This window comes from Pseudoliparis swirei, chromosome 16 (genome assembly GCF_029220125.1).
Source record: "Pseudoliparis swirei isolate HS2019 ecotype Mariana Trench chromosome 16, NWPU_hadal_v1, whole genome shotgun sequence".
NCBI lineage: Eukaryota > Metazoa > Chordata > Actinopteri > Perciformes > Liparidae > Pseudoliparis > Pseudoliparis swirei.
The window spans coordinates 24,278,864-24,290,247 of record NC_079403.1 but is presented as its reverse complement, the minus strand read 5'-3'; the positions used below and the strand labels follow the sequence as shown (position 1 = coordinate 24,290,247).

Genomic DNA, 11,384 nt, shown 5'->3' with positions numbered 1-11,384 from the left:
AGTGCCTTGCTCAAGGACACTTCGACTTGCAACTAATGGGGAGAGCGGGGATCGAACCTACAACCTTGGGGTTGCAGGACGGCCCTCTTACCCCACTGAGCTACAGCCGCCCATATTGTTTACAGTTATTGTTTATGCATAGTTGCCGTTACACGAATAAAAAACTACATTATAAACATTTTAAAGTCGTTTTAAAGGACATATTTGTTAATATTGATCTGTAAATAATACCGTCAACGAGCGTATGATAATCAATAACGATGACGTAACATCCGGTTTGACTTGATTGAACATTTAATTATAATATCGACAGTGAAATAGAGAAATATTTATTTGGAAATGTACATCGTGGTGGAGTGACATGTCACTAAGTGATAAAAAATAAACATCCAAACAACCTGAAGTATAAAAAGAACTAAAAACTATTTCATCATATACAAATACAAATATGTTCATTTCAATCAAACACAATAAATTAAGCATCAGTTACAAAAATAATAACAGATACTAGGTCTGGATTTCACTCCCAAATGTCCCAATAAATACAAATCAGACGGTCGTCTTTGTGCACTAACACAGATATAAACGTGTAGAAGTACCAGCTCAGCAGTAGTGTGTAGCTACAGTGTGTAAACTGTGTGTGTAAACAGTGTGTGTCTCTATAGCGGGAATGAAACGTTACAGATGAACATCAACGGCAGTTTCACAGACGCCAGATCATCTCAGCGGTACCACAGTGTGTGTGTGTGTGTGTGTGTGTTTGTGTGTCACAAAAAGGCTACTCCGTGGAAGCCCCGCCCCCGACTGGAACAACACGTTCCTATAGGTCCACGCGGCGCAACATCAGGAGAATACGTCCTCTTCTTCACTCAGAAGGCGGCACAGGTTCTGGTCCAGGTTCTGGTCCAGTTCTGGTCCAGGTTCTGGTCCAGGCTCTGGTCATCTCACACCTAGACTACTTTAACTCTCTCCTGGCAGGTCTACCTATTAAGACCTTAGACCTTACAGGACCTGGTCTAACCTTAGAGGACCTGGTCTAACAAGACCTGGTCTAACCTTAGAGGACATGGTCTAACAGGACCTGGTCTAACCAGTTGTGGTCTAAAGGACCTGGTCTTACAAGACCTGGTCTTACAAGACCTGGTCTAACATGACCGGGTCTAACAGGACCTGGTCTAACCTTAGAGGACATGGTCTAACAGGACCGGGTCTAACAGGACCGGGTCTAACAGGACCTGGTCTAGCCTCACACTCCAAGCCGTTCAGAAATTGTACTTCCTTGATTCTTGTTGTTTGATTGGTTGAAGTCGCTTTGGATAAAAGCGTCAACTAAATAATATACAATGTAATGTGTGTGTGTGTGTGTGTGTGTGTGTGTGTGTGTCTATACATCCCGGAGAGGCACGCCTTCTTTCCCGCTCTTCCGGGCGTTCTTCCTGCGCTTGCAGCAGACGACAGTAACCGCGACGACGAGGCCGACGAGCAGCAGGACGAGGAAGATGGCGGCAGCGATCACGCCCGCCGAGTACACTGGAAGACAAAGAAAAATAAAGATTACAAATTAAAAGAGTGTGGAGGATGAAACATAAATATAGTCATGAAGCCCGACTGAAACATGAGGGACGACACGTGTAGTTTCCTCCATGTCTGCAGCTCCATCCTCCAAACCCTTTGCCTCTTGCTGAAGATCGACATCTTTAAAAAACAGCTGGAACATATTTTATTTTAATTGTTTTAACTTCATTAAAAGCAGAAAGTCAAACTGAATGAAATAGAATTTTCACTGGAGGGATGAAGTCAAAATAAATAGTGTTGATGGTGATGAAGAGCGGCTACAGGCGGGTCTATAGTCGTGTCTGTATGTTATCTTATTCATCTAAATTATATACATATATATATATATAATTATTGTTTTAATAATTATATATTATATATATAATATATTGAGCCTGATATATATATATATTATATATATATACACGACTGTCTCAGAAAATTAGAATATTGTGATAAAGTTCTTTATTTTCTGTAATGCAATTAAAAAAACAAAAATGTCATGCATTCTGGATTCATTACAAATCAACTGAAATATTGCAAGCCTTTTATTCTTTTAATATTGCTGATTATGGCTTACAGCTTAAGAAAACTCTATAATCCTATCTCATAAAATTTGAATATTTCCTCAGACCAAGTAAAAAAAAAGATTTATAACAGCAAAACAAAATCAAACATTTGAAAATGTGTTTCCAGGTGTTTAGAGTTAATTAGACGATTCAAGTGATTTGTTTAATACCCTACTAGTATACTTTTTCATGATATTCTAATATTTAGAGATAGGATATTTGAGTTTTCTTAAGCTGTAAACCATAATCAAGATTCAAGATTCAAGATGTTTTATTTGTCACATACACACACAGGGTGTGCAGTGAAATGAAAGTGGCAATGCTCAGCAGGAATGTGCAAGGGCAACAAGTACACACTATTTACAATAAAAAACAACACAATATTTACAGTACAGTGTGTGTGTGTGTGTGTGTGTGCCTAAGAGGGGCAGTTGTGTGGGTCTATGTGGGGGTCCTGGTGAGGTCGGAGTTCACAGTCCTGATGGCCTGAGGAAAGAAACTCCGTCTCAGTCTCTCTGTTCTTGCAGCGTGACTACGGAGGCGCCTGCCTGACCGCAGCAGCTGAAACAGTCTGTTGTTGGGGTGGTGAGGATCCTTCATGATCCTGCCGGCTCTGGTTCTGCACCTCCTGGTGTACAAGTCCTGCAGGGTGGGAGTGTAGTTCCAATAGTGCGCTCAGCCGAACGCACTACTCTCTGCAGAGCCTTCCTGTCCTGAGCGGAGCAGTTGCCAAACCAGGCTGTGATGCTTCCTGTCAGGACGCCTCTACAGCTCCAGAGTAGAAGGACTGAAGGATCCTCTGGGAAACTTTAAATTTCCTCAGCTGCCTGAGGTGGTAGAGGCGCTGCCTTGCCTTTCTCACCAGAGTGTCTGTGTTTGTTGACCATGTCAGATCCTCGGTGATGTGGACTCCCAGGTATTTATACCCGCTCACCCTCTCCACAGTAGTCCCGTTAATCCCCAGTGGTGAGTACGTCCTCTGTTGTTGTACCCTCCTAAAGTCCACAATCAGCTCCTTAGTTTTGGTGACATTCATGAGGAGGCTGTTGTCCTGGCACCAGAGTGACAGATCAGCAACTTCCTCCAGGTAGGCCTTCTCGTCGTTGTCGGAGATCAGGCCCACCACCACTGTGTCATCCGCAAACTTGATGATGGTGTTGGAGCTGAACCTGGCCACACAGTCATGTGTGTACAGGGAGTACAGTAGGGGGCTGAGGACGCAACCCTGGGGGGATCCTGTGTTCAGGGTGAGGGGGTTGGAGGTGTGTCTGCCCACCCTGACCACCTGTGGCCTGGCGGTCAGGAAGTCCAGGATCCAAGCACACAGGGGGGTGTTCAGTCCCAGCTCAATCAGCTTGCCGGCCAATCAGCAATATTAAAAGAATAAAAGGCTTGCAATATTTCAGTTGATTTGTAATTAATCCAGAATGCATGACATTTTTGTTTTTTTAATTGCATTACAGAAAATAAAGAACTTTATCACAATATTCAAATTTTCTGAGACAGTCCTGTATATCAGGCTCAATATATTATATATATAATTATTAAAACAATAATTATATATATATTATATAAATAATTATTGTTTTAATAATTATATATAATATATTGAGCCTGATATATATATATAATTATTGTTTTAATAATTATATATTATATATATATATATATATATCAGGCTCAATAATTAAAATAAATGCATTGTTGCTTTGGGTCTGCACATTTCTTGTTCATGAGGAAATCAACACTATTTAAAAGTGTGTGTAAAGATGAAAAATATCCCAAATTGAACACGTTTATTCCCTGGGGAAATTAATTATATCTATTTTTTAAATGCCGTTAGTTTGTAATATTCCTCTTGTGTCAGTAACACGAGGAAAACCAGATAAAAAGATGAAGTATATGAGGCAATCTGTTGAAAATGCTTAGATGTGTTGCTCTGAACCTGTTGGTGATGCACGCACACACACACACACACGCACGCACACACACCACTTCAACCCGTCCCTCTGAGAGGTGTGAGGCTCTCCAGCAGCACTTTCAGGAATGTGCCGCCTACAAAGATGTGATTACACGCGGCGGCCACTAGAGGGCGCTGTTGGGCTTCTGACCATAATTTCATACTTTAACGTAAAGAAACACAGAACCAGCCAGCTGTGTGACAGCGTACGAAATGTAGTGTGAGCTGCACCCTGCCTCACACACACACACACACACACACACACACATAGTGCCCCCCCCCCTCAGGATGTCACTTGAAAAGAAATGAACTCTAATAATCTCGTAATATAAAACATGTTTCGGTTTCTTCTGAACATCTGGACTAGTGGATGATTTCCTGAAGGGAGGAAAGTACCCGAGCGGTAGCTTCCTGTCGGCCCCCCTCACCTTCGAAGATGGACTGGTCCTCGTGGGCGGAGCACCGCGTGGCGCTCGGCTCGCCCAGCTGCTTGTGGCTGCCGCGGCTCGGGATGAAGGCCTGGACGCTGAAGCAGTAGCTCTCCCCGCGGTCCAGACCCACCAGCTCCACCGCGCTGCTCCTCGAGTCGTACGTCTTCTGCGGACGGACGGCGTCTTAGTGGCGTCTTGGTCGCGAGACGTGGTCACGCGTGTTAAAGTCTCCCGTTACTCACTCTGCCCGTGCTCTTGTTCCTCCGGTACGTGACTCTGTAGAGCAGCTGGTCGGAGAAGACGTCCCTGATGTTGAGCTGGCGGCCGTCTTTAAAGATGGCGGTGAGCGGGTCCTCCACGTACAGCGTGGTCTTCTTCTTGTCGTCGCTGACCTGCAGCTTGAAGTCCGGTCTTCCTATGTCGGCTGAGGAAGAGGAGGAAGAGGAGCGAGAGGATCGAAGGTTTATCTCTGAAGATGAAGTACGGAGACCGGAATGTTTCATACGATTTCAAAGCCATTTTATTAAAAATATAAGCTTACTTTAATAAAGCTCAGGCAGAATGTTCATAGTTTTGCAAAATAGAGTCAATAGAGTCAATAGAGTCAATAGAGTCAATGAAGTCAATAGAGTCAATAGAGTCAATAGAGTCAGACCTCATGTCCTCGTTATCTAAACGAGCAATTAGTTCATTTATAACATTCTCGTTAATTAACATTAATTGGCGCCAAATCCAGGCCAATAGTTCTGTTCTATTTGTTTGTTTCAACGTCAGGGGCGTGGCTTCAACTCAGGGGGCGTGGCATCATGAGTGAAAGCGTAACACAGAAGGCTGTCTTTGAACACATCATGGTTTGGACCGACTGTCTTTGAACACGTCATGGTTTGGACCGACTGTCTTTGAACACATCATCAATTGGACCTACTGTCTTTGAACACATCATGGTTTGGACCGACTGTCTTTGAACACGTCATGGTTTGGACCTACTGTCTTTGAACACATCATGGTTTGGACCGACTGTCTTTGAACACGTCATGGTTTGGACCTACTGTCTTTGAACACGTCATGGTTTGGACCTACTGTCTTTGAACACGTCATGGATTGGACCTACTGTCTTTGAACACATCATGGATTGGACCTACTGTCCTTGTAGGGGCAGAATCTGGGCGAGCGGGTGTGGGGGAACTCGATGATGTCCGAGCTCGCCCCCCTGGGGGGTTCTGACAGCACGTCGGCCGTGTAGCAGGCCTGCAGGTCGCTCAGCGAGCCCGACAGGTCGCACAGCGCCGCTGAGGACCGGATGCAGTGGCGGCTCCGCTGCTTGTCGCCACTGAGCCTGCAACACGGAGGAGAGAGGAGGCGCAATCAGTACCTTCTAGAATCCATTTCTATAGAACTGCTTTGAGGTTCTTTGGTTCCCTGAACTCAGTTCGTCGGTTCTTCTTTATTTTGCATTTTGTATTTTGCTTCTTTGTGGAACCAGAAATGGTGCCTTGAAGAACCATTTTTTACGGTTCTTTGAGACGCCTTTATAGGTTCTTTGAAGAACCCTTTAAGGACATGGTTCTTTAAAGAACCCTTTTATGTAAGGTTCTGTGTGGAACCAGAAATGGTGCCTTCAAGAACAATTTTTTTAAAGGTTCTTTGAGACACCATTATAGGTTCTTTAAAATAACTATTTAAGTAAATGGATATTTAAAGAACCCTGTTTGAAGGGTTCTGTGTGGAACCAGAAGTGGTTCTGTGTGTGAGAACATATCGGGGGGCATTGTCACAGTTGTTGGTATTTGTAGTTTTTTTTATCAGATGTTTATCTAATATTGTTCTTGCCTCTTTCTTCGTTTTGTTATTGAATTAAAAAGGTCTGTGTGCCTTTTATTAATCTCTCTTTCTCTCTCTCTCTCTTTGAGATCTCTGGCCTAAAAGCAACATTCCAGTACAATCTGATCCTGGATCAGTACTTCAGTCCGACCGGGCCGGCTGCCATGGATCGTTCCTTCAAGGTTCTTAACCTGCGTGGCCTTCAGGCTCTGAGGGGAACGCAGGAGTTCACGCTGTATGTGCAGGTACTCACGAGGAGAACTCCACCGTGAAGGAGTAGTTCTCCGACGGCTCGGGCTCCCACGTCAGGATGGTTTTGAAGTTGGTGGATTTCCAGGTGACATTCTGAGCTCGGGGATACGGGTCTGAAACAGGAACATAAAGTCATTTAGAATATTATTCACAATATGAGATCTTGAAGGTCAAATAAGGAATACATTTTTTTTTTAAATAGGCACTAAAAAGTCACTAAAATGAACTATAATTTTTTATATAATTTTACAAAACTATTACATAAATAACACAACGCTATACATTTTCCATTTTCAAATCACAAATTAAAACCTCCTGCTCTATGTTCTTAGTGTTTTTACTGTTTTTATTTATTGTTTTTATGTGTTGTTTTTATTTATTGCTTTTATGTATAGTTTTGTTACTGTAATTTGAGTACATTTATTTTATAAAGATCATATTATGTTTTAATTATATTATGTAAAGTGTCTTTGAATATATTGAAAAAGCACTATATAAATTAAATGCATTATTATTATTAAAAAATAAAACCTAAATATTCAAACGCAGCACTTTATTAGATCTTAATGATTATATAGTTCTGAGTGAAACTTGTTGCCCTTATCAGATTTATGAGGTCATATAGTTATACGGCCTATTAAAATCAAATGAGGAACGGAAAACAGACTTAAAATGAGCAGATATATATATTTATAGTTATAAACGTGATGTTTCTGTTTGAGGTATCTGGATATTTAAGTGTTACAGATAATCTTGATTTAAATTGTTAGGATAACACAGTGAGACAATAGTGAAGGCACATGTTTGATGTAATGTGAATTATTATAATATTAAAGTTGAGAAGAATTTCCATTCGTGGTCAAACAATCGACCAGTGTACAAAAAACACAACCGTGTACATGATAGTACACGCTGCAGTAGAAAAACACAACCGTGTACATGATAGTACACGCTGCAGTAGAAAAACACCTAAATACATAAGTGTTAATTAAGATGTTCGTCCAGAGCGTCACTTAATGTTCCTACAGAATAACTTTTATAAATCCACGTGTAATATATATATATATATATATATATATATCGTCTATTTATGGTTTAATATTTCCTTCTACTGTCGGCCACTATGTTTTGCATTCTACATTTATATTTGTTGTAGTAATTTAATGTAATCGACATATTTGAATCCTTTACTTTAATATTATTGATGATGAAACGACACGCGCTGAAAATAATCTTTCTCTTTTTTTCTAATTGGTGCTATTTACTCTGTATTCTAGGGTTCATTATAGAGTAAATAAACCCTAATAATATAGAGTAAATAGCACCAATGAGAGAAACAAACAGACACGGGTTGAATAGACAATCATAGAGAGTAATGCATAGCTCTATAACAGCTCTATAATACTCTATATTACTCTATATTATTGGGTTTATTTACTCTATTATAGAGTAAATAGCACGAACGAGATCAAAACAGAAACGTGCATAGACAATCATATGAATAGCTCTAGATTATATGTATTTACTCGATATTATAGAGTTTATTTACTCGATACTATAGTGTTTTGTTTGCTCTATATTATAGAGTAAATTGCACGAATGAGAAAAAAAGAGACGGGTATAGACAATCATAAAATGCTCTATAACTTACTCTATATTAAAGAGTTTATTTACTCTATATTAAAGAGTTTATTTACTCTATATTATAAAAGTAAATAGCGCGAATGAGGGAAAAAACAGATACGGCTTGCATAGACAGTCATATAGAGTAAATAGCTCTAGAATAGCTCTATAATGTACTTTATAATATAGAGTGAATAGCACTATAATAGCTCTATAATGTACTCTTTATTATAGAGTTTATTTACTCTACATTAAAAAGTAAATAGCACGACAGAAACGGGTTACATAGACAGTCATACAAATAGCTCTACAATAGCTCTATAATGTACTCTATAATAAAGAGTGAATAGCTCTACAATGTATTCTATAATAAAGAGTAGAAAGCTCTACAATAGCTCTATATTCTAGAGTTTATTTATTCTATAAGAGTAAACAGCACGAATGAGAAAGAAAACAGAAACGGGCTGCATAGACAACCATAGAGAGTAATACATATCTCTATATTATCTCTATAATAAACTCACCTGAAGCCTGTGAGGAGACGAAGAAGAGGGAGAAGAAGAGGAAGAGTGTGGGCAGCGCTGCGGGGCGGCCGGTCGCCACCATGTCGCGGTAAGTCCTCGGGCACCGTGCGCGCGCTGCTCGGTCTCCCGGGTCACGGTGCGTGGACCTCGGTCTGCAGCCTGAACTGATTCACGCTCTCCGGTGAGAGCTTCTCTAAAAAGCGCGAGGCTTCTCCAAATAAGGAGCGTCCGGCCGCTACGTCACCAGACTGCGCAGTGCGCATGCGCGTCACCGCCGCTGAGCTCACTCGGTGGACGAATTGAGGTTTTTCTTTTTTCCCGGATTGCAAAAAATGTCCCACACACACGCAAAGAACCCGTGACGTCACAATGTAAGGATACCTGATAGTTTAGTGTCTAGTTTGGAACTTTTTTTAATGCAAAATTAATAAACATGTTTTTATAAATAATCAACAAATCAATAGAAGTCGCCAGCCAATCAGCTTTAACTTCATTGGAACACCATTTTTGATTATTTCACAACATTTTGTGTGAAATAATCACAAAATGCAAACTATTGTTTTCATAAACAATGACCCACATGTGTGTTTCTCTTTCTATGTCTCCTTTCGATGACAATAAGATTGAAACAGGATCCTGATTCATGTCCTCAGAGACTTTAAAACACATTATAACAATGTGTGTCCCTGTAAGTGAGACTATTGTAACACTGCGCTGGACCCTCAGGGGTTTAGTTAGTTTCTCTCTCTGCATCCATAACTTGTCTGAACACCTTGTCCGAAAAAAAAGTTACTCACAATTCATGCATTTATTATGTCTACACAATGAGAGACAGAATTGCCCAATGCTGTGTAGGCGAGGCTCAGGTGTGTGAGCACAGAGCTTACCTGAGCCGGATTGCTCACACACACACACACACACACACACACTTCACAGCTACTGTGTACCTTATGGGCTGGGCGATGGTTTGATACGATAACTTATCATCCGAAGATGAAATCCTGTATTGAGATCATAGACTGAGACAAATACTGACTCATGGGAATCTACCTCTCATCCAATCCTGGGCCTGCGGTATGCTCACCACACCATATGCACTGTGTGAGCGTATGGATGAGATGACTGTCATCGCCTATTATGGGTCAGCTTAGCGCATGAGTCAGGACGTCTGCTGTGGTCTATTTACAGACCCGGTTGTTTAGAGACGTGATGAATCTCCACGACCCGACTGGAAACGGGTTCAAACTGAGGAACGAAGAATTTCTCTGTTCAGTAAACATGAAACTACAACATTAATGAAAACAGAAGTATTTGGTTTAGTCCGTTTTCATCATTGTCAACGTTATTGTTGTGTAGTTTGGACCATTACTAAATTGAATATACTTGTATTATTATTATTATTATTATTATATTATCATTATTATTTTATTATTATTATTATATTATTATTACTATTATTATTATATTATTATTATTGTATTATTATATGAGTTTATTATTATAATAATTATAATTATATTATAATAATATAATAATATTATAATTATATTATTATTATATTATTATAATTATTATATTATTATAATTATTATATTATATTTATTATTATTATATTATAATATTATTATTACAATTATTTTATAATTATATTATTATTATTATATTATTATTATTATTATTATAATATCTAAAGCAAACCTGAGTCAGACCAGAGAGTCTTAAGCCTCTTCATTGTTTGTGTTGTTATCCTTCAGCCTCGATTCCTGGCAGTGAGAGGCCGCTCATTAAAAGCTAATGAGGCAATTAATACCCAGGATCCCTCTGATGGGAAGGACTGAATGTAAATGCTAACTATTTTCACTTCATAAAAGAACAGTCAGAGTCACTTGTAGAGTTCAGCCAATCACTTTTCAGCATATCAAAAAAGTAAAATCTAACACAATCCATAGGCTAATGTTTGGTGTTTGATTAAAATATACGACAGGAAGACGAGATTATAAACCAAACATACGACTTGTTCCCAGGCCTGTTCCTGGAAAGAAGGAGAGGAGCGGCCGTCTTTAATGTGTATTATATTTATGGACACATCATAGGCCAATGGCCGACAACACAAAGGCACATTTAATACAACTATTAAAAGATGAATGAGTTAGTAAAATAGTACAGATTGAGGCTTCAGTAAGTGTGAATGTGAGTTACTCCTGATGGTCAGGTGGCACCATATGTGTACATAGTTTAATAATAATAATAATAATAATAAAGCTCTTAATGTTTGCACCTTTAAGCAATATGCTGGATGAATTTAATCTGGATGAATTAGTGATGTCATTGTGAGGTGACACACAGGAAAGGCGGACGTTCTCTCACGCAGAGTTCTCTTTACTTCATTATCGTTGCAAATTGAAAAATGTAAAATGTATTTTCTAAAAAACATATTAAATGCTGTCATTAAAGTCGTAACCAGAGTCGTAGTTTGAGTTCTTAGCGGAAGCCATTTTTGTGTCGGTTCTTAAAGAGACAGTGTTCCTTTTTTGAGTCGGCGGGTTCTCCGATTTAATTGTGTGAAAGAATGTGTGATGAAATTAAGTCAAATTAATTAAAATACTGTGTACTGTTAGAATAAAGAGTGATGTACAGACATTATTTTAAT

The 11,384-nt window shown here is 39.5% G+C and overlaps 1 protein-coding gene across 1 annotated transcript; it reads right to left on the bottom strand.

The window, feature by feature from the left end:
- Window positions 1–276: 276 nt before the first annotated feature.
- On the bottom strand, window positions 277–9,619 carry f3a (coagulation factor IIIa). Its single transcript, XM_056434357.1, has 6 exons — window positions 8,735–9,619; window positions 6,589–6,700; window positions 5,657–5,850; window positions 4,757–4,938; window positions 4,512–4,680; window positions 277–1,530 (listed from the first exon to the last, which is right to left on the bottom strand). The coding sequence occupies exons 1-6, from the start codon at window positions 8,814–8,816 to the stop codon at window positions 1,385–1,387; spliced, it is 885 nt and encodes a 294-aa protein (XP_056290332.1). The 5' UTR covers window positions 8,817–9,619; the 3' UTR covers window positions 277–1,384.
- Window positions 9,620–11,384: the final 1,765 nt, after the last annotated feature.

Coding starts and splice junctions, on each gene's coding strand:
- f3a (XM_056434357.1), bottom strand. CDS start 8,816: ATGGTGGCGACCGGCCGCCCCGCAGCGCTGCCCACACTCTTCCTCTTC. Junction 6,701..8,734: donor CGTCTCCTCACAGGCTTCAG/GTGAGTTTATTA, acceptor TTCCTGTTTCAG/ACCCGTATCCCCGAGCTCAG. Junction 4,939..5,656: donor ATTCTGCCCCTACAAGGACA/GTAGGTCCAATC, acceptor CCTCTTCCTCAG/CCGACATAGGAAGACCGGAC.